At 43.4% G+C, this 27033-nt stretch overlaps 2 protein-coding genes across 3 annotated transcripts in view; both read right to left on the bottom strand.

Annotated features, from left to right (window-relative positions):
- The window catches only part of aacs (acetoacetyl-CoA synthetase), a 74599-nt gene extending 57833 nt beyond the window's left edge, over positions 1-16766 (bottom strand). For both annotated transcript variants that reach the window (XM_041900192.2, XM_045225606.1), the window contains exons 1-4: positions 16492-16766; positions 15796-15899; positions 15232-15352; positions 13615-13728 (exon numbers count right to left, since the gene is read on the bottom strand). In XM_041900192.2, the coding sequence (XP_041756126.1) occupies positions 13615-13728; positions 15232-15352; positions 15796-15899; positions 16492-16654 (502 nt within the window). In that variant the 5' untranslated portion in view covers positions 16655-16766. The remainder of the gene's footprint in view (positions 1-13614; positions 13729-15231; positions 15353-15795; positions 15900-16491) is intronic.
- Positions 16767-22351: 5585 nt separating this feature from the next.
- Positions 22352-26650, bottom strand: LOC121584364 (bri3 binding protein). Its single transcript, XM_041900193.2, has 3 exons — positions 26316-26650; positions 23670-23772; positions 22352-23511 (listed from the first exon to the last, which is right to left on the bottom strand). Exons 1-3 carry the CDS (start codon positions 26493-26495, stop codon positions 23090-23092), a joined length of 705 nt encoding a protein of 234 aa, XP_041756127.1. The 5' UTR covers positions 26496-26650; the 3' UTR covers positions 22352-23089.
- Positions 26651-27033: the final 383 nt, after the last annotated feature.

Raw genomic sequence — 27033 nt, 5'->3', positions numbered from 1 at the left:
GCCAACAAGTTCATCTCAGCCTATGCTACCCTCCAGTCCCTCGACTTCTAGGCGCTGACGGAAACATGGATTACCACAGAAAACACTGCTACTCCTACTGCTCTTTCCTCGTCTGACCATGTGTTCTCGCATACCCCGAGAGCATCTGGTCAGCGCAGCGGTGGCACAGGAATCGTCATCTCTCCCAAGTGGACATTCTCTCTTTCTCTCCTGACCCATCTGTCTATCTCCTCATTTGAATTCCATGCTGTCACAGTCACTAGCCCATTCAAGCTTAACATCCTTGTCTTTTATCGCCCTCCAGGTTCCCTTGAAGAGTTCATCAATGAGCTTGACAAGTTCCTTTCCTGAGGATGGCTCACCCCTCACAGTTATGGGTGACATTAACCTCCCTACGTCTGCCTTTGACTCATTTCTCTCTGCCTCCTTTCCACTCCTTTCCTCTTTTGACCTCACCCTCTCACCGTCCCCCCCTACTCACAAGGCAGGCAATACGCTTGACCTCATCTTTACTAGATGCTGTTCTTCAACTAATCTCACTGCAACTCCCCTCCAAGTCTCCGACCACTACTTTGTATCCTTTTCTCTCTCGCTCTCCTCCAACACTACTCACTCTGCCCCTACTCAGATGGTAATGTGCCGTCGCAACCTTCGCTCTCTCTCTCCCGCCACTCTCTCCTCTTCCATCCTATCATCTCTTCCCTCTGCTAAATCCTTCTCCCTCCGATCTCCTGATTCTGCCTCCTCAACCCTCCTCTCCTCCCTTTCTGCATCTTTTGACTCTCTATGTCCCCTATCCTCCCGGCCGGCTCGGTCCTCCCCTCCTGCTCCGTGGCTTGACGACTCATTGCGAGCTCACAGAAGAGGGCTCCGGGCAGCCGAGCGGAAATGGAGGAAAACTAGACTCATCTTTTCACTCCCTCCTCTCTACATTTTCTTCCTCTGTTTCCACTGCCACAGCCACTTTCTACCACTCTAAATGTCAAGCCTCTGCCTCTAACCCTAGGAAGCTCTTTGCCACCTTCTCCTCCCTGCTGAATCCTCCTCCCCCTCCCTCCTCCCTCTCTGTGGATGACTTCGTCAACCATTTTGAAAAGAAGTTTGACGACATCCGATCCTCATTTATTAAGTCAAATGACACCGCTGGTCCTGCTCACACTGCCCTAACCTATGCTTTGACTTCTTTCTCCCCGCTCTCTCCAGATAAAATCTTGCGACTTGTGACGGCCGGCCGCCCAACAACCTGCCCGCTTGACCCTATCCCCTCCTCTCTTCTCCAGACCATTTCCGGAGACCTTCTCCCTTACCTCACCTCGCTCATCAACTCATCAACTCATCCTTGACCGCTGGCCATGTCCCTTCCATCTTCAAGAGAGCGAGAGTTGCACCCCTCCTCAAAACACCTACACTCGATCCCTCCGATGTCAACAACTACAGACCAGTATCCCTTCTTTCTTTTCTCTCCAAAACTCTTGAGCCTGCCGTCTCTAGCCAACTCTCCTGCTATCTCTCTCAGAATGACCTTCTTGATCCAAACCAGTCAGGTTTCAAGACTGGTCATTCAACTGAGACTGCTCTTCTCTGTGTCACGGAGGCTCTCCGCACTGATAAAGCTAACTCTCTCTCCTCTGCTCTCATCCTTCTAGACCTATCTGCTGCCTTTGATACTGTGAACCATCAGATCCCCTTCGCCACCCTCTCCGAGTTGGGCATCTCCGGCGCTGCTCATTCTTGGATTGCGTCCTACCTGACAGGTCGCTCCTACCAGGTGGCGTGGCAAGAATCTGTCTCCGCACCACGTGCGCTCACCACTGGTGTCCCCCAGGGCTCAGTTCTAGGCCCTCTCCTATTCTCTCTATACACCAAGTCACTTGGCTCTGTCATATCCTCACATGGTCTCTCCTATCATTGCTACGCAGACGACACACAATTAATTTTCTCCTTTCCCCCTTCTGATAACCAGGTGGCGAATCGCATCTCTGCATGTCTGGCAGACATATCAGTGTGGATGTTGGATCACCACCTCAAGCTGAACCTTGGCAAGACGGAGATGCTCTTCCTCCCGGGGAAGGACTTCCCGCTCCATGATCTCGCCATCACGGTTGACAACTCCATTGTGTCCTCCTCCCAGAGTGCAAATAACCTTGGCGTGACCCTGGACAACACCCTGTCGTTCTCCGCTAACATCAAAGCGGTGACCCGATCCTGCAGGTTCATGCTCTAAAACATTCGCAGAGTACGACCCTACCTTACACAGAAAGCGGCACAGGTCCTAATCCAGGCACTTGTCATCTCCCGTCTGGATTACTGCAACTCGCTGTTGGCTGGGCTCCCTGCCTGTGCCATTAAACCCCTACAACTTGTCCAGAACGCTGCAGCCTGTCTGGTGTTCAACCTTCCCGAGTTCTCTCATGTCACCCCGCTCCTCCGCACACTCCACTGGCTTCCAGTTGAAGCTCACATCTACTACAAGACCATGGTGCTTGCCTACAGAGCTGTGAGGGGAATGGCACCTCCTTACCTTCAGGCTCTGATCAGACCCTACACCCAAACGAGGGCACTACGTTCATCCACCTCTGGCCTGCTAGCCCCCCTACCTCTACGGAAGCACAGTTCCCGCTCAGCCCAGTCAAAGCTATTCGCTGCTCTGGCACCCCAATGGTGGAACAAGCTCCCCCACGACGCCAGGACAGCGGAGTCACTGACCACCTTCTACCCCCACTCCCCATAAAAAAAAGAAAAAGTTGAATGCACCAATTTGTAAGTCGCTCTGGATAAGAGCGTCTGCTAAATGATGTAAATGTAATGGTTAAGGTTAGGATTGGGGAGGGGAAGCTGATCCTAGATCTGTACCTAGAGAAAACTTAGCGTCTTCCACATCTACTATAGTTGATGTATTTATCAGGGACCGTGCATTCCAAAATAGTGTACCGAACTTAGCTCCATCTCATTTCCATCTGCAGCAGTCCCTTCCTTGAGCATCTCACACAAACACCCCAGTGGAGGCTGCTGAGGGGAGGATGGCTCATAGTAATGGCTGGAACAGTCCGCTCCAGCCATTACCACAAGCCCGTCCTACCCAATTAAGGTGCCACCAACCTCCTGTGACACACACAGGTAGTATAACTCACTGAGTAGAGGTGTGTGTGTGTGTGTGTGTGTGTGTGTGTGTGTAGGACAGAGTCACTGACCTCTCCTTAACGGACCCTCACATAAAGAATCAGAGACTATGGGCTTAAAGTCATTTAGCTAATGGATCCCACGGCTACAATAACCCCCCCCTATCGAATTGATGGTAGGCTACATGCCCTTGCACCACAGAGAGCCTCTAGCTTTGATTCAGCTAATGGATACATTTTTATTGGTCGTCATTTTCTCAAAAATAATAAATAAAATAATAAATAAATATATATATATTTTATATACATAAACACCCACCAATTGCCTTCGGAAAGTATTCAGAACACTGACTTTTTCCACTTTGTTATGTTACAGCCTTATTCTAAAATGGATTAAATCATTAAGAATCCTCAGCAATCTACACGCAATACCCCATAATGACAAAGCGAAAACAGTTTTTTTGAAATTTTTGCAAATTTATTTTTAAAACCCAGAAATATCTTATTTACATAAGTATTCAGACCCTTTGCTATGAGACAAAAAATTTAGCTCAGGTCCATCCTGTTTCCATTGATCATCCTTGAGATGTTTCTACAACTTGATTGGACTCCACCTGTGGTAAATTCAATTGATGATTGGGCATGATTTGGAAAGGTACACACCTGTCTATATAAAAAGGTCCCACAGTTGACAGTGCATGTCAGAGCAAAAACCAAGCCATGAGGTCGAAGGAATTGTCTGTAGAGCTCCAAGACAGGATTGTGTCGAGGCACAGATTAGGGAAAGGGTACTAAAATATTTCTGCAGCATTGAAAGTCCCCAAGAACACAGTGGCTTCCATCATTTCTAAATGGAAGAAGTTTGGAAACACCAAGACTCTTCCTAGAGCTGGCCGCCCGGCCAAACTGAGCAATCGGGGGAGAAGGGCCTTGGTCAGGGAGGTGACCTAGAACCCGATGGTCACTCTGACAGAGCTCTAGAGATCCTCTGTGGAGATGGGAGAACCTTCCAGAAGGACAACCATCTCTGCAGCACTCCACCATGACAGCCTGCTTGGAGTTTGCCTAAAGGCACCTAAAGGAATCAAGATTCTCTGGTCTGATGAAACCAAGATAGAAATCTTTGGCCTGAATGCCAAGCGTCACGTCTGGAGAAAACCTGGCACTATCCCTATGGTGAAGCATGGTGGTGGCAGCATCATGCTATGGAGACTAGTCAGGATCGAGGCAAAGATGAACGGAACAAAGTACAGAGAGATCCTTGATGAAAACCTGCTCCAGAGCGCTCAGAACCTCAGACTCGGTCGACGGTTCACCTTCCAACAGGACAACGACCCTAAGCACACAGCCAAGAAAATGCAGGAGTGGCTTCAGGACAAGTCTCTGAATGTCCTTGAGTGGCCCAGCCAGAGCCTGGACTTGAACCCGATCGAACATCTCTGGAGAGACCTGAAAATAGCTGTGAAGCTCCCCATCCAACCTGACAGAGGTTGAGAGGATCTGCAGAGAATAATATAATCTCCCCAAATACAGGTATGCCAAGCTTGTAGCGTCATACCCAAGAAGACTAGAGGCTGTAATCGCTGCCAAAGGTGCATCAACAAAATACTGAGTAAAGGGTCTGAATGCTTATGTTAATTTATTTTTTTACATTTAAATGTATTTTATTTCTAAAAACCTGTTTTTGCTTTGTCATTATGAGGTATTGTGTGTAGATTGAGGGGGAAAAAACGATTTAATCAATTTTAGAATAACGCTGTAACCAAACAAAATGTGGAAAAAGTCAAGGGGTCTGAATACTTTCCGAAGGCACTGTACGTACGTACGTACGTACGTACGTACATACACACACACTACCAGTCAAAGGTTTGGACACACCTACTCATTCAAGGGTTTTTCTTTATTTGTACTATTTTTTACATTGTAGAATAATAGTGAAGAAATCAAAACTATGAAATAACACATATGGAATCATGTAGTAACCAAAAAAAAGTGTTAAAAAAAAGTATTCAAATAGCCACCCTTCGCCTTGATGACAGCTTTGCACACTCTTGGCATTCTCTCAACCAGCTTCATGAAGTACTCACCAGGAATGCCTTTCAATGAACAGGTGTACCTTCTTAAAAGTTAATTTGTGGAATTTATTTCCTTCTTAATGCGTTTGAGCCAATCAGTTGTGTTGTGACAAGGTAGGTGTGGTATACAGAAGATAGCCTTATTTGGTAAAAGTCCATATTACGGCAAGAACATCTCAAATAAGCAGAGAAACAACAGTCCATCATTACTTTAAGACATGAAGGTCAGTCAATATGGAACATTTCAAGAATTTTGAACGTTTCTTCAAGTGCAGTCGCAAAAACCATCAAGCGCTATGATGAAACTGGCTCTCATGAGGACCACCACAGGAATGGAAGACCCAGAGTTACCTCTGCTGCAGAGGATAAGTTCATTAGAGTTACCAGCCTCAGAAATTGCAGCCCAAATAAATGCTTCACAGAGTTCAAGTAACAGACACATCTCAACATCAACTGTTCAGAGGGGACTGTGTGAATCAGGCCTTCATGGTCAAATTGCTGCAAAGAAACCATACTAAAGGCCACCAATAAGAAGAAGAGACCTGCTTGGGCCAAGAAACACGAGCAATGGACATTAGACCGGTGGAAATTTGTCATTTGGTCTGGAGTCCAAATTTGAGATTCTTGGTTCCAACCGCCGTGTCTTTGTGAGATCCCATCTGGTTTGGGGTTAGTGGGACTATCATTTGTTTTTCAACAGGACAATGACCCAACACACCTCCAGGCTGTGTAAGGGCTATTTTACCAAGAAGGAGAGTGATTGAGTGCTGCATCAGATGACCTGGCCTCCACAATCCCCCGACCTCAACCCAATTGAGATGGTTTGGGATGAGTCGGACGGCAGAGTGAAGGAAAAGCAGCCAACAAGTGCTCAGCATATGTGGGAACTCCTTCAAGACTGTTGGAAAAGCATTCCAGGTGAAGCTGGTTGAGAGAATGCCAAGAGTGTGCACAGCTGTCATAAAGGCAATGTGTGGCTACTTTGAAGACTCTCAAATATATTTTGATTTGTTTAACACTTTTTGGGTTACTACATGATTCCATATGTGTTATTTCATAGTTTTTATGTCTTCACTACTATTCTACAATGTAGAAAAATAGTACAAATAAAGAAAAACCCTTGAATGAGTAGGTGTGTCCAAACTTTTGACAGGTACTGTGTGTGTATACATACAGTATCTCACAAAAGTTAGTACACCCCTCACATTTTTGTAAATATGAATATATCTTTTCATGTGATAACACTGAAGAAATGACACTTTGCTACAATGTAAAGTAGTGAGTGTACAGCTTGTATAACAGTGTAAATTTGCTGTCCCCTCAAAATAACTCAACACACAGCCATTAATGTCTAAACCGCTGGCAACAAAAGTGAGTACACCCCTAAGTGAAAATGTCCAAATTGGGCCCAAAGTGTCAATATTCTGTGTGGCCACCATCATTTTCCAGCACTGCCTTAACCCTCTTGGGCATGGAGTTCACCAGAGCGTCACAGGTTGCCACTGGAGTCCTCTTCCACTCCTCCATGACGACATCACGGAGCTGGTGGATGTTAGAGACCTTGCACTCCTCCACCTTCCGTTTGAGGATGCCCCACAGATGCTCAATAGGGTTTAGGTCTGGAGACATGCTTGGCCAGTCCATCACCTTTACCCTCAGCTTCTTTAGCAAGGCAGTGGTCGTCTTGGAGGTGTATTTGTGGTCGTTATCATGTTGGAATACTGCCCTGCGGCCCAGTCTCCGAAGGGAGGGGATCATGCTCTGCTTCAGTATGTCACAGTACATGTTGGCATTCATGGTTCCCTCAACGAACTGTAGCTCCCCAGTGCCGGCAGCACTCATGCAGCCCCAGACCATGACACTCCCACCACCATGCTTGACTGTAGGCAAGACACACTTGTCTTTGTACTCCTCACCTGGTTGCCGCCACACACGCTTGACACCATCTGAACCAAATACGTTTATCTTGGTCTCATCAGACCACAGGACATGGTTCCAGTAATCCATGTCCTTAGTCTGCTTGTCTTCAGCAAACTGTTTGCAGGCGTTCTTGTGCATCATCTTTAGAAGAGGCTTCCTTCTGGGACGACAGCCATGCAGACCAATTTGATGCAGTGTGCGGCGTATGGTCTGAGCACTGACAGGCTGACCCCCCACCCCTTCAACCTCTGCAGAAATGCTGGCAGCACTCATACGTCTATTTCCCAAAGACAACCTCTGGATGTGACGCTGAGCACGTGCACTCAACTTCTTTGGTCGACCATGGCGAGGCCTGTTCTGAGTGGAACCTGTCCTGTTAAACCGCTGTATGGTCTTGGCCACGTGCTGCAGCTCAGTTTCAGGGTCTTGGCAATCTTCTTATAGCCCAGGCCATCTTTATGTAGAGCAACAATTCATTTTTTCAGATCCTCAGAGAGTTCTTTGCCATGAGGTGCCATGTTGAACTTCCAGTGACCAGTATGAGGGAGTGTGAGAGCGATGACACCAAATTTAACACACCTACTCCCCATTCACACCGGAGACCTTGTAACACTAACGAGTCACATGACACCGGGGAGGGAAAATGGCTAATTGGGCCCAATTTGGACATTTTCACTTAGGGGTGTACTCACTTTTGTTGCCAGCGGTTTAAACATTAATGGCTGTGTGTTGTGTTATTTTGAGGGGACAGCAAATGTACACTGTTATACAAGCTGTACACTCACTACTTTACATTGTAGCAAAGTGTCATTTCTTCAGCGTTGTCACATGAAAAGATATACTCAAATATTTACAAAAATGTGAGGGGTGTACTCACTTTTGTGAGATACTGTACATACATAAAGTCGTGGTCAAAAGTTTTGAGAATGACACGAATACTAATTTTCACAAAGTCTGCTGCCTCAGTTATGATGGCAATTTGCATATACTCCAGAATGTTATGAAGCGTGATCAGATGAATTGCAATTAATTGCAAAGTCCCTCTTTGCCATGAAAATGAACTTAATCCCCAAAAACACATTTCCACTGCATTTCAGCCCTGCCACAAAAGGACCAGCTGACATCATGTCAGTGATTCTCTCGTTAACACAGGTGAGAGTGTTGACGAGGACAAGGCTGGAGATCACTCTGTCATGCTGATTGAGTTATAATAACAGACTGGAAGCTTTAAAAGGAGGGTGGTGCTTGAAATCATTGTTCTTCCTCTGTTAACCATGGTTACCTGCAAGGAAACATGTGCCGTCATCATTGCTTTGCACAAAAAGGGCTTCACAGGCAAGGATATTGCTGCTAGTAAGATTGCACCTAAATCAACCATTTATCGGATCATCAAGAACTTCAAGGAGAGAGGTTAAATTGTTGTGAAGAAGGCTTCAGGGCGCCCAAGAAAGTCCAGCAAGTGCCAGGATCTTCTCCTAAAGTTGATTCAGCTGCGGGATCGGGGCACCACCAGTGCAGAGCTTGCTCAGGAATGGCAGCAGGCAGGTGTGAGTGCATCTGCACGCACAGTGAGGCGAAGACTTTTGGAGGATGGCCTGGTGTCAAGAAGGGCAGCCAGGAAGCTTTTGATATTCTGCAAAAGGTACATGGATTGGACTGCTGAGGACTGGGGTAAAGTCATTTTCTCTGATGAATCCCCTTTCCGATTGTTTGGGGCATCCGGAAAAAAGCTTGTCCGGAGAAGACAAGGTGAGCGCTACCATCAGTCCTGTGTCATGCCAACAGTAAAGCATCCTGAGACCATTCATGTGTGGGGTTGCTTCTCAGCCAAGGGAGTGGGCTCACTCACATTTTTGCCTAAGAACACAGCCATGAATAAAGAATGGTACCAACACATCCTCCGAGAGCAACTTCTCCCAACCATCCAATAACAGTTTGGTGATGACCAATGCCTTTTCCAGCATGATGGAGCACCTTGCCATAAGGCAAAAGTGAGAACTAAGTGGCTCGGGGAACAAAACATCAACATTTTTGGTCCATGGCCAGGAAACTCCCCATACCTTAATCGCATTGAGAACTTGTGGCCGATCCTCAAGAGGCGGGTGGACAAACAAAAACCCACAAATTCTGACAAACTCCAAGCATTGATTACGCAAGAATAGGCTGCCATCAGTCAGGATGTGGCCTAGAAGTTAATTGACAGCATGCCAGGGCAGATTACAGAGGTCTTGAAAAAGAAGGGTCAACACTGCAAATATTGACTCTGCATAAATGTAATGTAATTGTCAATAAAAGCCTTTGACACTTATGGAATGCTTGTAATTATACTTCAGTATACCATAGTAACATCTGACAAAAATATCTAAAAACACTGAAGCAGCGAACTTTGTGAAGACCAATACTTGTGTCATTCTCAAAACTTTTGACCACGACTGTTCATACATACAGTTGAAGTCGGAAGTTTACATACACCTTAGCCAAATACATTTAAACTCAGTTTCACAATTCCTGACATTTAATCCTTGTAAAAATTCCCTGTCTTACATCAGTTAGGATCACCACTTTATTTTAAGAATGTGAAATGTCAGAATAATAGTAGAGAGAATGATTTCATCACATTCCCAGTGGGTCAGAAGTTTACATACACTCAATTAGTATTTGGTAGCATTGCCTTTAAATTGTTAAACGTTTCAGGTAGCCTTCCACAAGCTTCCCACAATAAGTTGGCCCATTCCTCCTGACAGAGCTGGTGTAACTGAGACAGGTTTGTAGGCCTCCTTGCTCGCACACGCTTTTTTCAGTTCTGCCCACAAAATGTCTATAGGATTGAGGTCAGGGCTTTGTGATGGCCAATCCAATACCTTGACTTTGTTGTCCTTAAGCCATTTTGCCACAACTTTGAAAGTATGCTTGGGTTCATTGTCCATTTGGAAGACCCATTTGCAACCAAGCTTTAACTTCCTGACTTCCTGATGTCTTGAGATGTTGCTTCAATATTTCCACATAATTTTCCTTTCTCATGATGCCATCTATTTTGTGAAGTGCACCAGTCCCTCCTGCAGCAAAGCACCCCCACAGCATGAGGCTGCCATCCCCGTGCTTCACGGTTGGGATGGTGTTCTTCGGCTTGCAACCTCCCCCCCTTTTTCCTCCAAACATAACGATGGTCATTATGGCCAAACAGTTCTATTTTTGTTTCATCAGACCAGAGGACATTTCCCCAAAAAGTACGATATTTGTCCCCATGTGCAGTTGCAAACCGTAGTCTGTCCTGTTTTATGGCGGTTTTGGAACAGTGGCTTCTTCCTTGCTGAGCGGCCTTTCAGGTTGTCGATATAGGACTCGTTTTATTGTGGATATAGATACTTTTGTACCTGTTTCCTCCAGCATCTTCACAAGGTCCTTTGTTGTTCTGGGATTGATTTGCACTTTTCGCACTGAAAGACATTCATCTCTAGGAGACAGAACGCGTCTCCTTCCTGAGCGGTATGACGGCTGCGTGGTCCCATGGTGTTTATACTTGCATACTATTGTTTGTACAGATTAACGTGGTACCTTCAGGCGTTTGGAAATTGCTCCCAAGGATGAACCAGACTTGTGGAGGTCTACAATTCTTTTTCTGAGGTGTTGGCTGATTTCTTTTGATTTTCCCATGATGTCAAGCAAAGAGGCACTGAGTTTGTAGGTAGGCCTGGAAATACATCCACAGGTACAACTCTATATTGACTCAAATGATGTCAATTAGCCTATCAGAAGCTTCTAAAGCCATGACATCATTTTCTGGAATTTTCCAAGCTATTTAAAAAGGCACAGTCAACTTAGTGTATATAAGCTTCTGACCCACTGGAATTGTGATACAGTGAATTAAAAGTGAAATAATCTGTCTGTAAACAATTGTTGAAAAAATTACTTGTGTCATGCACAAAGTAGATGTCCTAACCGACTTGCCAAAACTATAGTTTGTTAACAAAATATTTGTGGAGTGGTTGAAAAACAAGTTTTAAATGTCTCCAACCTAAGTGTATGTGAACTTCTGACTTCAACTGTATGTGTGTGTATAGCCCAGCTAGACCCTGCATGACATGAGCCGTCCTCACGCTCTCTCCCAGCTTGGATAGAAAGTTGTTGTGTGTAAAACCAGTCTATTAATGCCAAATATTACAGTCAGTCCACCCTCAAAACACCAGCTTACTCAGGATTGTTTCATTATGCAGCGTAGCCTACTATCTAAAGATATGCCGTTTTTAGCTGCTATTTATAAACTTTAATACAAATTACACATCAAATAGCCTAACAATTACGGGAAAAAAAGTAGTCGGCTTGAGGATAAATTTAGCCACTATTTATGGTTGAACTCAGCAGGTTGTCTGTCTAATAGCAGACACAAATGGGCTGCAATCAAGGTAAATTAAAATTAAACCCAACTTGAGACTCCCCTGGTCTCCTGAAGTCCTCCTGGCTGCTTCTCTGTCTCTTTCCTTCTCTTACATAAAGGTATCTGTGTCTGTGCTTGTCCCTCTTTTTAAAAAATAGTAGCTGCAGTATGCTACTGCATCGCCTTACATTTTTGCGTGCAAATGTTTTCACCACAGCCAGGTTGCTACACACAATTTAAAAACGTATTATAATAATAATAATAATAAGCCATTTAGCAGACGCTTTTATCCAAAGCGACTTACAGTCATGTGTGCATACATTTTTACGTTCGGGGATCGAACCCACTACCCTGGCGTTACAAGCGCCATCCTCTACCAATTGAGCTACAGAGGACCATGCATCTTGAGTGATGCATGCCAAGATATACAACAGATAAGGGACTGTTGATATTGCAACCACACAACTCAAACGCCGGTTCATAAGTATGAAGAAAATCATTTTTTTTGAGCCCTCAAGAACTGTTGTCCACTAAATATGATCTGTTTGCATCTGTCATTTTATTGACTGTCCAGTATCCAGATGACCTGTCTCAGAGCTTCTTATACAGTGAATCTCTTTCCGTAACGTGTTGAGGCAGTTAAGGAGAATGAGAGGCTCAATTAAAGATGTTACAGAACTGCTGTATTTGAAGCACACCTCCATTCTGGCCAGTTTCCCTGATGTTGCTACGGCAATCAAGCTGTTTTTAACTATCCCTGTAACTGTCACTTCTGCGAAGAGATCGTTTTCTAAACTAAAACTCATAACTACCCAAGAAGCATTAGGTTCTCGGTCTGATATGAGCTTTTGAACACTGGTGCCTTCGTAGCCTTGACCACAGCATTTGTCCACCGATATCCCCTTACTTTCAATCATAAGGCCTGAGGCACTTTGATCAGACACATGCCTGAAGCCCAAGAAACAAACCCTTAGCTTCCTGGTACATATGGAAATTAAAATGGTTTATGAATTCTTTTTTATTTATTAAATCAATCAAATAGACATTGATGACAGGTGCATGGCACCCCCCCCCCCTCCCCCTTGCAGGGGCTGCTGGTGTGTCCGGGACGCCAGTGGGGTGTGTGTGTGTGTATATTCCTGGGTACGCAGCGCAGCAAACGGGATTGGATTGACTGAATACAAGTACTATTCTTGGAAGCAACTTCTTCAATAAATACTAGTGTCTTGTGGAGAGGGAAGCTGGTCCGGTCTGCCTCAGTTGGTACAGCATGGGGCTTGCAACGCCAGGATACTGGGTTTGATTCCCATACCAAAACATGCAGTTTTGGATCAACTAGTCGGGTGAAAACATGTTAGGCTACCTGCATTATATCACAGCGTTCTACTGGGGTGGGGAGTAGGGATGAATTAATGAATGAATAGGGTCATTTAGAATTTGCTTCAGTTGCCCCATGCCAACACAGGCCTCTATACAGACAGAGGCCCGTGGGGAGGTTAAAATCTGCACCAATCACAGGGCAGGATACAGCAGGCTGGGGTGTTCCTTGACCAATTGCAGAAGAGAAGGTATGACAAGCTCCGTGCAGGGGGCCAAGAGTGAGGGAGAAGTGGGAGATGATGGTAGGACTCTACAGAGGGAGAAGGGGGAGATGATGGTAGGACACTACAGAGGGAGAAGTGGGAGATGATGGTAGGACTCTACAGAGGGAGAAGGGGGAGATGATGGTAGGACACTACAGAGGGAGAAGTGGGAGATGATGGTAGGACTCTACAGAGGGAGAAGTGGGAGATGATGGTAGGACTCTACAGAGGGAGAAGTGGGAGATGATGGTAGGACTCTACAGAGGGAGATGGGGGAGATGATGGTAGGACTCTACAGAGGGAGAAGATGATGATAGGACTCTACAGAGGGAGAAGTGGGAGATTATGGTAGGACTCTCCCTATGGACCCTGGTCAAAAGTAGTGGACTAGGCGTAGGGAATAGGGTGTCAATTCAGACGCAGGGCCTAGTCCTTGACAAGAAGTCGGACTGACTTTGTCCGTTGGTGCGGATGTTTCTAGCAGGACTGTCACACTGTCTGACAGAGTAGGGGTTTGGGAGTAATGCTGCATGGTGACTCACCCACGACTCTGTCGCCCGTCTCGACGCCCATCTTCCTCATGGCGGCGGCGAACAGCGCCACATCGCGCCTCAGCTCCCCGAACGTCACCTTGGTGATCTCGTCATTCGCCTCGGCTGAGAGAGAGAGAGAGAGAGAGAGAGAGAGAGAGAGAGAGAGAGAGAGAGAGAGAGAGAGAGAAAGAGAGAGAGTGAGACCATGAGAGAGGAGAGTAAGAAAATGAGAGATGGACAGAAACAGAGACGAAAGCCCTATTCGCACAGGATTAGTTTTACCGGGGGAGATGGGGTTATGTAATTGTGTGCATGAACACAAAACACCACATCAGTAAATTAAATCCCGTCCGAATCGACTAACTCCAAGGTCTTCTGATAATACTAGTCCCGTGCGAATTGAGAGAAATGTCTGAGTTTGACAGGTGTTTCTCGCGGTTTGAGCAAGAAAACAGTAACGGATTTGATAATTTGATGCTTAAAACAAAGTGCTGCGCATTGCCAATAGCCTTCAACTGCGGATCGCGTAAATATCCTAATGATTATGGTTACACTTCCTCAATCCAAATATTATGGTGACACTATACCAAAGACGGTTTGGTTTGGTTTAGAAACTTGGGAGCCAAACTCGAGTAACCAGTGTGGCCTGTTATCGCCTAGAGTCATAAGTGTCAATTTATTGAAAAAAACTAAATGAGTTTGGAAAAATACGAATCCCGTCCAAATCCTCCTCTGGAATAACGGGCATTCTGGGGTAATAATTACATAACCTAGTAATACTAGTCCCATGTAAATAGGACTATAGTTAGTGTCTGCAAAGCTATCCAAGTAATAACCTGTTCTGACGTACAGGGCTGATACAGGAACCTGTTCTGATGTACAGGGCTGATACAGGACACAGTAAGTAGCAGTGCAGTGCCATCTGAGTAATTAACTTACAGGAGGTCGGTGATGGGGGGTAACGACCGCACCGAATGATAACAAGAGGATACCCATTAGGATATAAGAACCCAACGAGCAAGCAGGAGCCTGAAATCCCTGTGGCTCCTAATCAAATCACACTGCCCTGCATACCGTATCGATCCGACGTCAGCCAAAGACATGTTGAATTAGGAGAGCTTATCGGGGGAAATAAAACAGCAGCACTCCCGGTACTATTTTGGACAGGGTTGTCAAGAAATGCAAGGTGACCTTTGGAATTATCTCTCAGTGCTTCAGTAATTATCTATATGGATAAGAGATGCCATTTAGCAGATGTTTTTATCCAAAGCAATGTACATTCTGCGTGGCCCCAGAGGGAATGTACAGTCTGCGTGGCCCCAGACGGAATGTACAGTCTGCGTGGCCCCAGAGGGAATGTACAGTCTGCGTGGCCCCAGAGGGAATTAAGTCAGAATTAGAATGACCATTAGAATATCATTGTGACCCTTTATTTCATACTAGGAGCGCTAGCTATAAATATATATAATACATTATTTTTTTAAAGCACAATAATTGTAGTATAAAAACATGGCCGGGAGCACAGGGTGCTGATGCTGTTTTAGGACATTTACTCAACTGCAGATGAATGGGAATTGTAAAAAAAAAAGCCTAATAAATTGAGTAAATTGCCTCAGCCGTACTTACTAGCTGCATAGAGAGCCACCTTGTCCTGGTCTTTGTGCTTTAGCAGGTTTTCGGCATAGTTCATGCGGCTTCCTTTGAACCACTCTGGGATGTCCGATATCCTCTTGGAGATATCCACCACCTGAGGAAGAGGGAGGAAATGACTCATGTTCTACATGATTCAAACCCGGGGTAAGGGAATAACGTCTACAATGTAATACTGCTCTGCAGTAACTGATTGATGAGGGGCCAATAGATTAGCTACACAAATATCTTTCTAAACTCTACCAATCATAACTTAGTAGGCCTATATAGCATTAGTAGGCCTATAGCATTGTATTTTCATCTATGTATTTTGTAACACTTTGAAATCACAAATTGTGAGAGATCACATTGTAGAAGGTGTTCCTTCACTAGTTGGATGAAAGAGCACAATAAAAGGCAATATGTGTGTCCCAAACAGCTGTCAGAGCCCTATGGACCCCTGGTCAAAAGAAGTGCACTATCTAGGGATTAGGGTGCCACTTGGGATGCACTTATGCAATGTTATATACATAGACACCAGGAAAAAGTGGGTAGACACACCTCCTCATACATCCTGGAGCTTACTACCCCACAGAAACGCCACACCTCAGCCCAGAACTCAGGGTAGCTCTCCACAGACCACTGGTACAGGTCATTGTAGTTGGCTGCAAGGGGAATGAGATCAGAGAAACCACAATCATGAGGTTTGTCCTTCAGCTGCTGGAATTATTTTTTACAAAATATGCACAGGAAAGTATTGTTTACCCAACTTTGTATATGGTTTGGTTTGGTTTTGCACCTAGGTAAAGTTTGTTAGCTATTGAACCAAGCAAAACAAAATTGTACAATTTATTCAGATTTCAATCTTCTAAAAAGCCTAAAATTCACACAAATGAAGGGGTTGATTGTTCGCCATCCTCCCCTGATTCAGAATATACCATTGTCATGGCATGCTTGGTTCAATAACCATTGAGTACCACAGTATGACTCATAATACCCATCAAACTTAGCGGTCAAACAAGGAAATGGTTCAAATCGATTTTCCCCTCTAGGACAGCTCCATTGACGAGCAACTACAGTACTTAGACTAACATGTAGCAATATTATGCATATGCACGTAGCTACATTAGCTAATTATGCATTGTGTTGACTCTCTCTAGCTAAATTAATCGATTGGTACGAATGTATAAAGTTAAATTAGAGGAGACTAGCATGACTGTCCCCGTCTGAAAAGCTGTTCCCTCACGGATCACTCACCCAGATTAAGACCAAAGTCTCGGTTCACCTGTGTCCTGAATCTGTCCATCTGTGTGTTCTTCTTTGAGTCTGGGTACCATAATACCTTCGACTCCATTATCTTCTCGCTCATCCGTTCGGCGTCTTTGGACATTGTTGTTGCCTTGTCGCCTCCGTTAAACATGAGTCTGTCGTTCTTTATAGCTAGCTAGCTACTGTAGCTTAAACAGGCAGCACACTTCAAGTATGACTGAGACAGCTGGCCAGCCTGGACTCTCATTCCATGCGGACAACATGCAATGATAAACCCAGTAAAGTTCCCTCCCACCGTGAGGTGACGCGGCTGTCACAACAACCCATAGTATCCTTCCGCTTAAAAAAGACGCAATGTTGACTAATACAGTGCCATCTATTTCCCCCATAATAAATCAATTTAGTGGTAAACCAGTGTGATATCTTAACAATATCCTCGGATTGTGCATGATTATTACATACAAACTGTAAAGAATATGAGTAAATGCATTACAAAAGTAATTTCTCTCAATCGTTACACTGGTGGCAAGGGACGGTGTCCCTGTGGTTTCTCATCAGAATTAGTGACCCACTGTTCCAAAGGGGTTTTAATGGCAGGCTGCTTCTTGAGAGAGATACATGTTGCTTCCCCGAACCTCTCTGGCCTCCCTGCATGTGTGGCATGTGCACTGAGGCCTCTGCCATTAGGTCTGGACCTTTTTGGCACAGATGGTATTGTGCAGACCCCTGACCATGGGGTTTGGTGCAAGCCCTGCTTAAACTGTTGCACCTCAGCCTCATCTCTTTCACAAAAACATGCACTTGGGGCATAAACGGGTCTTGTCCATTGTTATGAAAAAAAATTTATACATGTTTTTTTTTAATGCAAACAAGCACACTTTTCTATAAAATCATCACAATAAGCTGTTAACTGTGTAGAATGGTTGCAATTGCATAATATGTTCAAGGTAAAAAAAATATGTAAAATGTAAAAGAAAGTGATCTTTGGGGGTCAGAACGTTCGAGCGGAATGATATCACGCGGGGGCACGCCACCAGTTTGTCTGCAACTTGATTGGTCGAATAAAAGCTGGCTCCACATCAGCCGAGACACGTCGTTGTATGCAAAGGGTGTGTCGACCGTGTTGACTGGCGGCACGGATGTCCAATGAAATATACAATCTTGATCAGTGACAGCTCTCGAATGAGGGGATTCACCAATAAATCTCGTAGAACGAGAGAGCGTTTTAGAGGTGTTCCCAATCAAATTGCTACATGTCATGCCCCTCCTCAGTCACTTTCACTGTCCAGAACTGTGAAAGAGAAGATCAGTTGTGTTTTTTCATAAAATAAACTAAAGCAAATGCTTACATTCAATACATACTTTCACTGTTTATCTTGATACTTTCATTCTGCTACAGCATGTGGTAGACACATTTGCTTTGTTGTTTCACAGTGTAAGAGAACATAGTTTTGAAACCCAGAGAGTTTTGAAACACCTAGATAATTATTTCTAAAGTATCAGTCCACCTACCAAAAAAAAGAGCTGAGCGGATGGATTTCCATTGCTCTTGAATGCCAAATCAAAGTCTGATTATGGATCTGAGCGATGATGCAAGTGAACAGAGAGAGAGAGGGAGCTTGTGTTGTGAAAGATAAATGACAGGGAGCCTGTAGATCAGTGTGTCTAACGCAACATGCCATAGTATTGCTCTGGTCCAGGTCATGGTGTGATTACCAGTGGAGGAAAATGCACTAGGCCCTGGGCTTAGAACGGAGACCTGTGTAGCTAGTTGATGGACAAGCAACATAAAGCCCAGTGCCGGCCAGATATCATCCATTGCCACCTTCTACTGTGAAATAATTTCAACGTTGGTTAATATCAGATTCTGAAACCCACAATAAAAGAACCCAGCCCAGTGTAGATGCTGTACTCATACCCTGCTCATCGGCTACAGTGAAAGTAGCACTGAACACTGTCAACTTTTTATTCAGCACATAGCTCATTTGATTGTCAATGCTAGTATACAGTGTTAGATAGTTCTCCATTTTAACAGTGAGGGGGTGGACTAGTTCTACACATTAACATGTCTATGTCATCACCAGCTTCCTCTAAAAGGATGTGTAGATGAGAGGTTATCACTCATTTGCTCTTTCCATGACATAGACCGTCCAGGTGAATCCAGGTGAAAGCTATGATCCCTTATTGATGTCACCTGTTAAAACCACTTCAATCAGTGTAGATGAAGGGGAGGAGACAGGTTAAGGAAATGATTGTTAAGCCTTGAGACATGGATTGTGTATGTGTGCCATTCACAGGGTGAATGGGCAAGACAAAATATTTTAGTGCCTTTGAACGGGGTATGGTAGTAGGTGCCAGGCACACCGTTTTGAGTGTGTCAAGAACTGCAACGCTGCTGGGGTTTTCAAGCTCAACAGTTTCCTATGTGTATCAATAATGTGTGTATCAAGAATGGTCCACCACCCAAAGGACATCCAGCCAACTTGACACAGCTGTGGGAAGCATTGGAGTCAACATGGGCCAGCATCCCTGTGGAACACTTTCAACACCTTGTAGAGTCCATGCCCTGACGAACTGAGGCTGTTCTGAGGGCGAAAGGGGGTGCAACTCAATGTTAGGAAGGTGTTCCTAATGTTTTGTCCACTCAGCGTATGCAGTGGTAAGACAAACAAGCTGGCTTGAAGTGCAGCAATTGGGAAAGATCTTTGTACATGGCTTTGGAAGATGTGAAATACTTGTTCCACCATGCCAAAATGCCTAAATGTGGGGCTGGCTGAAATATGAACGAAGGCAGAGCCAAAGTAAATGTTTGGAAAAGGCTCCTGAAACAGTGGCCTAAGGTCATTGTCATGGCCCCAGCTGTCAATTGCCAGGAGGAGTGAGCGTACTCCTGTGTGTCCACATCACAATTACATCACTTGAAATATAGCCACTGTCAATTTTGAGCAATGATGTGACGTGCAAGACATCTCTTTACTCATTCTCTGTTTGTCTGTACTTCTCAATCAGCTACACTTGTGTGGAAAGCAACCCTGCTAGTTATTCAGCATTCATTACGCAAAAAAAAAAGACAAAGTGAAGAGAACATGCACTTAGTGGTCATGTCACTCAAACTATATATTCAATTGCCTATGTGTTAGGTCTTCATGCAAAGCAAACAGGCAAGCCTTAATGTGGTGATAAAGTTCATTTATTCAAATCTTGGACCTCAATTTCACTTCAGAACGACTCCTCTGGGAGATTCATTTCCACAACACTTTTCAATACATTACAGTTTAACAGCAGGCAGTAGGGTAGAATAACATCCCCCACACCACAAAGGAAAACAGAGATAGGAAACCAGGATAAGAACAAATAGGGAAATGCAAAAAAAAACTACAGGGTAGTCTAATCCTGAATGCTGATTGGTTAAAACCGCATTCCAGCCTGGTATTATACTCAGGTTTCACAAGATAAGTGCTTCAAACATAAAAGACCAAAAACATTCATATTGGCACAGCACGTGTGTGTGGAGTACATAACAGAAACGGGAATAGAATGGATGTTCAGTTGGAATGAATATGATTATGGTCCTTATTGATCCTCATTGTTATAACTCTACACAGTGAGAGGCTGAGAGTTCATTAAGTCTAGTCATTCTGCTGTCATTTACTGTGTCAACATGATCAAGGTGATAGATAGTAAAGATCTGAGTAAATCTGCTGCAGTGTCAACATGATCAAGGTGATGGGTAGTAAAGATCTGAGTAAATCTGCTGCAGTGTCAAGACCAAAGAGACAGAGAGAGAGAAATCTATAACGAGTTGGGACGTCATGCACCATCATTCCACCTAACGGTTCACAATATTAGGCCTAATAGTCCTTTCTCAAAACTGAAATAAAGATAAATGCTGAGAATTATATATTTTTGAGGATTTGTATGACAACTCAGCAGCAGACTACATCTTACAGTGTCGTAAATACTCAAGTCTTCACTCTGCTGTAATGAACCTATGGATGACAGAATGATACGTGTTGAATGGAAAAGACAGCGCATGCTTTGGTCTACAGTACATGAGTCAGTGCTAAATGATCTAAGATGACCTATTGTATAAATCAATACTCATTCATTCAATTCTTAATATTTCCCACACTTACCATGTTATAATACTGGCTTTTTAACAAATACAACATTGTAACATTTTGCTATAGAAAAACACATACGGTATACAGTACATAAGCAAAACTAAATTTGTGTAGGCAACAAGTTAACTTCTGGAGGGGTGGGGCTGGAGGGATTGTACAGTAGCCAATGACAACATTTGAACTGGCATCAACTAAACCAAACCACTCACTATTCACCCGCCCAACAAAATGGACTTCTATGGGATTATAATAATATAATAATTATAATAATAAAAGCACAAAAGTAGAGCACAAGTAGGTTAGAGTTAAATGATGAAATTCCCTTTTAAGAAATTACTCACAAAAGTTTAAACTAAGGCCCTATAAAACGTACACTTTGCGAAGCAGGACTGATCAAAGTGCATCGAAATTCACAACAAGTACAGATATAGTCTAGGCATGCATAATGTGCGATCCACTGAAGCAGAGAGGCCTTGTCACACAGCAAATATAATTACGTTTTTATGGGAACTACTAATACGCTTCCATTATAACTATACTTTATTATGGCATTTCCAACATTAACCCCCAATATCTCAATGTGGATGATAAGCCTGGTATAAAGGCAGGCCTTCCATTCTTCTGCAGATGGCTGTCCATGATTCAAACGTGGTTTTGCAACAAATTCAGTGTCACTGTAACATAGTAGCACTTTACACTCGTACCTGGATACGGGTTGGAAATGGCAGATTTGGGCACTGATAAGCGCCTAAATTGGAACGCAGCGGCTGTACAGTAACATGCTTAAAACGACGTCAGAGCTCAGGCTCTGTGCTTCACAGCTCTGTATGGGTTTTGACTGACAGCCGTTTTTGAACTTGAGCACCTCACGCGACAAGAAGCTGCCCCCATCCCTCCCCCTAATTGGGCAACTTTTGCAAATGTTTTGTTGTCTTGAGCGAGGGAAATACTGTAAATTAAGAGTTCTCGATGTATTTGAAAGATGAAACGTTGAGGATTATAATAAATACCACTTTGATGTGATACAAGCAAGCCAAACACCTGAGAGTCCAAATGTGCACTTCACATTTCCATATCATAAAACTCATATATACAGTGTCAACGTTTACGATCACTATGTTTTGATGTACAGTTCCAAGATGACATGGCGTCATACCCTGGGTTGTTCTGAATAAAATGAGCCTGTTTGTCTATTATGAAGAACATTTGCAGCAGAACATGCACATAAATCCACGCACAAATCCTCTCTATACGCACCAAAATTATGATCAGTTTCTCTGGTCAAAATACCTATTAGTGAGAGAGAATTTTTTTTGAATTGGGCTACCTGTGTAAACGCAGCCTTTAAGTCATAAAAGTGCATTTAAATTACTTAGGAACGGTGCACAATTTGGAGAGGTGTGTGGCCACTTGGAGACACCAGTGAGTCCTCTCACTCAAAACCCTTGTCATTTTTTTGTCTTATGTTGCACCTACCCCACATTTTTCAGGAATATTATTATAATGTTACTGAATGTATCCAGAGTATTTTCAGATTTCGTTATCAACAAATGAGGCGAAAAGTACAGTAAATGTAAAATGCATATAAAATCAACAGTGTAATGTTTGGATTCAGTCTTGTGTCAGGTGAACTGTTGTGTCCTCAACTTCGGCCTAATAATTTTCCCATAATCTCCTAAAATGTTCCCTTTCAATTGCTACCATGATTATGCATATGCTTTTCATATTTCTTCTGTTAGAAACATTTCAATTTAGCCCTATCCATATAGGCCAATTCCCAAGAGTGTAAAGGGTTAAGATGATATTGATGTGGGGTATATTTACATTATTTTTCTTGGTATTCTTTTTTTTAAATTTCTCCCTGAGATTTTCATGCCAGCCCAGGTTTCTCCAGTCGTAACTTTTTCCAGTGCTTTTCCGTTGATTTACATGCGTAAAAACACCCACACACGCTTGCGCGCGCACACACACACACACACACAGTATGTCCATTATATAGAAAAAGAGGTCCTGAAATACGCTAGGAATTAACTACTGCTACAATGGAATGGTGACATTATTTTTGACTATACATCTCAGGGTCAGGACAGAAAATGCAATAAATAAATCTGCCATTGGTCTACTAACTAGTGAGCTTACTGGGATATAAATACTTACAATTGTGTCTGGTCCCACTTTGACACCATCACGTCCCCAAAACAAACATCCATCCCATTTTTTCCATTGACCACAATTTCCAAAAAGAGCAACCATCAGCACTTGTTACACGATATAACAAAATATCAACAAGACAGGATTTAAAAAATAAAAAAATAAAAAAATAAATTAAAAAAAAAACAGCTCTTTCTCGTAACAGAAAGCCTCGATCTGCATAGATCTTCCTGCCCAAACCCTTATACACCCAAACCCCCAGCCACCCTATGAATACAGGCGTTGTCAGAGGTGGGTTCGTGGGGCCAGCTCTACTTCTCCCCGACGCGCTCCAGGCTGTCGATGACCCTGCTCAGCCGGATGTTGAGCAAGCGGATCTGGGTGTCCAGGTGGTTGATCTTCTCCTCCAGAGAGGCGGTACCGCCACCTTTGCGCCAGTACGCCCCCACGGGCCCCGTCATGAAGTACACAGCCATTACGAAGCAGAGAGGGAGCACAGCACGCTCGGGGTCCCCCTCAAACTTCTGCAAGATGTACAGGCAAGAGAGGGCAAAGAGTGTAACTCGGACCAGCCAGAAGAAACGGCCAAATACGACGTGCAGCAGGTAGAAGAATCCCCCCAGAAACAGCGAGAGGAACCAGTAAGCCACCAACACAGCGGCCACTAGGAGCAGGGCACGAGCCGGGGAGTTGGTCAAAGATGTTGGGCTGAAGTAGTGACTCAGGTTGGAGGCTGGGGAGAGAATAAGTGACAGTCACAGAGAGAGTATAGAACTGTACATGGATACCAGAAGACGATAGCCTAACCTCCCAGACCCAGTCATAATTTACAACATATCACAGACATGTCCCGACATTGAACATACCCACTAAATAAAAAAATCGACTTACCATCAATGCCCATAACATCCAACAGATCTGTCCATATCTTCCAAATAGTGTCCAGGAAAGAGTCGACACCATGGACAAAGCGTTCTGTCGTCTTGGAGAAGAACTGTAAGCAAGAGGTGACATATAGGGGAAATACATTTGAATTCAATCACTTCTTGACAGCAGCCCTTTTGATTTGAACGAAACCTTCCATACATATTTGCCCATTGTAAATGTGCTTTTTGGAACTGAATGCCAAAACATTCAAGAGGTGCTCAAAGTTGACCCATTTTGCATAACCCACCATACCATGAGACATCCATGTCTTCATCACTGGAAAAGATAAACGGTTGAGATTTATATCATTTGAAAGCTTACAAACAGGGTTGTCAAACAATTTTCTAATTTCTGGAGAACATTGTTTTATTTATATATATATATATAATTTTTTTTACCTTTAATGTCAATTATCTAAAAATGTGTTGACTCCTATTTTTTTCTTCATAATTACATAAATTGTAGTTTAGACCCTATATTTCATCTAAGGCTTTTGTTGTGCCCGCCATCGGTTGAGACACAACATGCTCTTGAATACAGGGTGGTTGTCTCGTGTGCTCCTTTGTATCTCAGTTGGTAGAGCATGGCACTTGTAACATCAGGGTAGTGGGTTCGATTCCTGGGACCACCCATATGTAAAATGTATGCGTGCATGGCAGTAAGTCACTTTGGATAATATTATATTATGTTTTGGCTGATAAATGCACTAAGATCCTCGTTTGTGTTGTGGCATGTAAACAAAAACACAAAGCAAATTTGACTTCTTTAGGCAAACTGCCCTAATGTTGGAAACAAACATAATTATGTTGTCATCTAGAGTCACATTTATTTATTTATTTTCCAAACTATAGCACACAATATTTTACATACAGAAGGTTTGGACCAAAGACTTTGCTTCGTGTTGGATTTATACAGTATTTAAATTAAATGTTTCAAAGATAAAATTATATGTATTCAAGTATTGTTTTGGTGTAGTGGGGACAGTAACATTAGTCATCTTTAAAAATATATATATACACTTTAAGGAAATGGTTTAAAACATTTTTTTTTCATTTTTGTGTTTAGCTCACATAATATAATGTTAAAGTATGCATTAAGGTGTCTGTAATAGCATACGAGGCAAAAACTAATGTAGACATTAATAAACACATTTCTATGGATTCCAAAATATTTTTTTATAACAGTGGGGGAGTCAAGTGGCTTCAACACAGCGCCCCCTACCAGTCATCTAGTGTATAAATAAATATTTATATCGTAATTTGACGTCAACCGCCGGTATTCAATGGAGATTGAGATGCTATCCTAGCCTCGTGAATATGCATAACGTTAGACAGTCCCGTATTTCAACAGGGTCAATTCAGATTGTGGTTTTTAATTGCCAGGATGTCACGTGCATCACATCTATATCATTAACACTAGTAACAACCAGCGGTGAAAGTAAAGTGGTAGGTCCGGTAAGGCGTCCCGGCAAAATAAATAGTGGCCAAAAGAAATCGTGGGGGTCGCCTACTGGTAGAACATGAGCCTATCACATTAATTAAGACAACATGTCAAGGAAACTGTAAGCTATTACACCATTACCACATGTCAGAGGCATGAAAGATTAGCGAATGGAAAACGGGTGCTCTAGCCTATGTTCCAAAATGAGATGCGATTCCAAGAGAACACTGAAATGTTGCCAAGGCAGATGAGTGGACGACACCCCGAGACGCACGGACAGCAGGCGATGCATAAATTCTGTTTTAATGACAATCGCCAAATGTCATTAGGCCTACACTTTTTGATGTTTTGTGTAAAATATTCTCCATTCCCCACTGTTTGGAGGCTGGAAATATGTCGCGAGTGGATGAAGGTGCGCAGGTAGCCTAGTAAAGGAGCCCTTTGAGGTAATTGTTTGACAATCTGATGAAAACATGACTGGTTGTGTTTATGCCGCAATAAAAGGTAATACATTTTAAAAGTTTACGACTAGGCCCACAGAGAGCCTATTGAATTAATAGGGATTCTTTACGTAATTCTATGATTAGGACCATAATCATAGTACCAGGAATCAATTAAATCTACTTTCACCCCTGGTAACAACCTAAGCATTACGAAACTTATATTAGATAAAATAAGCCTCGCGTATCAAAATAGCAATTCATTTTCATCTTTACTAAATTCGACACTAATTTCCTCCCCATACAAAAACTCCTCTTGCTTAAAATTAATGATCTGCTTAACGTTGACAGATTTTGGGCGGAGTAAACCCTCTTCCTCTCTGATATAATTTAAGCTAGGTCAGGTGCATGAAGGCTGTGTCTGCATCATCTGCCTGGCCAGAGATGGGTCAGTTTAGCGCAGGTTCTTCTACCTATAAATAGTCATGCAAATGTGTACTGCAGCATAAAAATGATATCTCAAAATATATTACTTATTGGCTTGTCCATCTTATCTTGCAAGCAAGCCAATTTTCAAAATGGCAACCATTTACGAATTTGACGTCTGGGCGCCCTTGGTTAGCAAGCTCTCTTCCTGCCTGCTAGCTACTACCACCATTTCTTTGGACACCTCTTTGTCATGTAGCTTAATTGGACAGAAAATATGGTTTGCTGATCAACCATTACTAACCTTGTAAAGACCTCTGATGTTGTCCTCTCCAAAAATATTGCTTAACATTTGGTAGAATCCGTTAGCCGCCCTTCTGAAACTATTCTGGTTGGTGGAATCTTTCCGGCTTCTGGCCGTCTCTGCACAAAACAAAGATGCGAAGAGCAGCAACAAAATGAGGTGCAGTTTCATTCCCTTCATATTTCGGACGGGCAACAGTAGTCCAGTCGAGAATTGTATTAAATCAGGTCAGTTTAAATACAGGTTAATAATTAGCTGCCAGTAAGGGAACCGCCGTAGCCGAGTAATGATGGTGATCCCGGAAGAAACACCGCTATGAAGTCAGCAAGAAAAAAATGCCGCGTTCATGTGCAAGTAGAAAACTCGGAAATGTCCGACTTGCTGATTGAACGCGGCACGTGTATAACTACAACCAGTAAGCAAGTCTGACATTTCCGAGTTACGTAGTTCCGACTAGTATATGAACGTGGCATAGCTAAGCACTGCCGGGTCACAAAATGAATACCTGTAATTAAGGTGAAAATGATTGAAAATATTCACAATGGCTTTACAAGTGGGATGCACTGTTGAGCGCTACATCCCGAGGGTTTCGTGCTGATTGTGCGGAGATTGTGACAGCGGGTTAAATCAAATCACATCACATTTTATTGGTCACATACACGTGTTTAGCAGATGTTATTGCGGGTGTAGCGAAATGCTTGCGCTTCTAGCTCCGACA

The sequence above is a fragment of the Coregonus clupeaformis genome, chromosome 16 (genome assembly GCF_020615455.1).
Source record: "Coregonus clupeaformis isolate EN_2021a chromosome 16, ASM2061545v1, whole genome shotgun sequence".
Lineage (NCBI taxonomy): Eukaryota > Metazoa > Chordata > Actinopteri > Salmoniformes > Salmonidae > Coregonus > Coregonus clupeaformis.
Note: the sequence above shows the minus strand (reverse complement) of the source record. Positions and strands in the feature narration are given on the sequence as shown.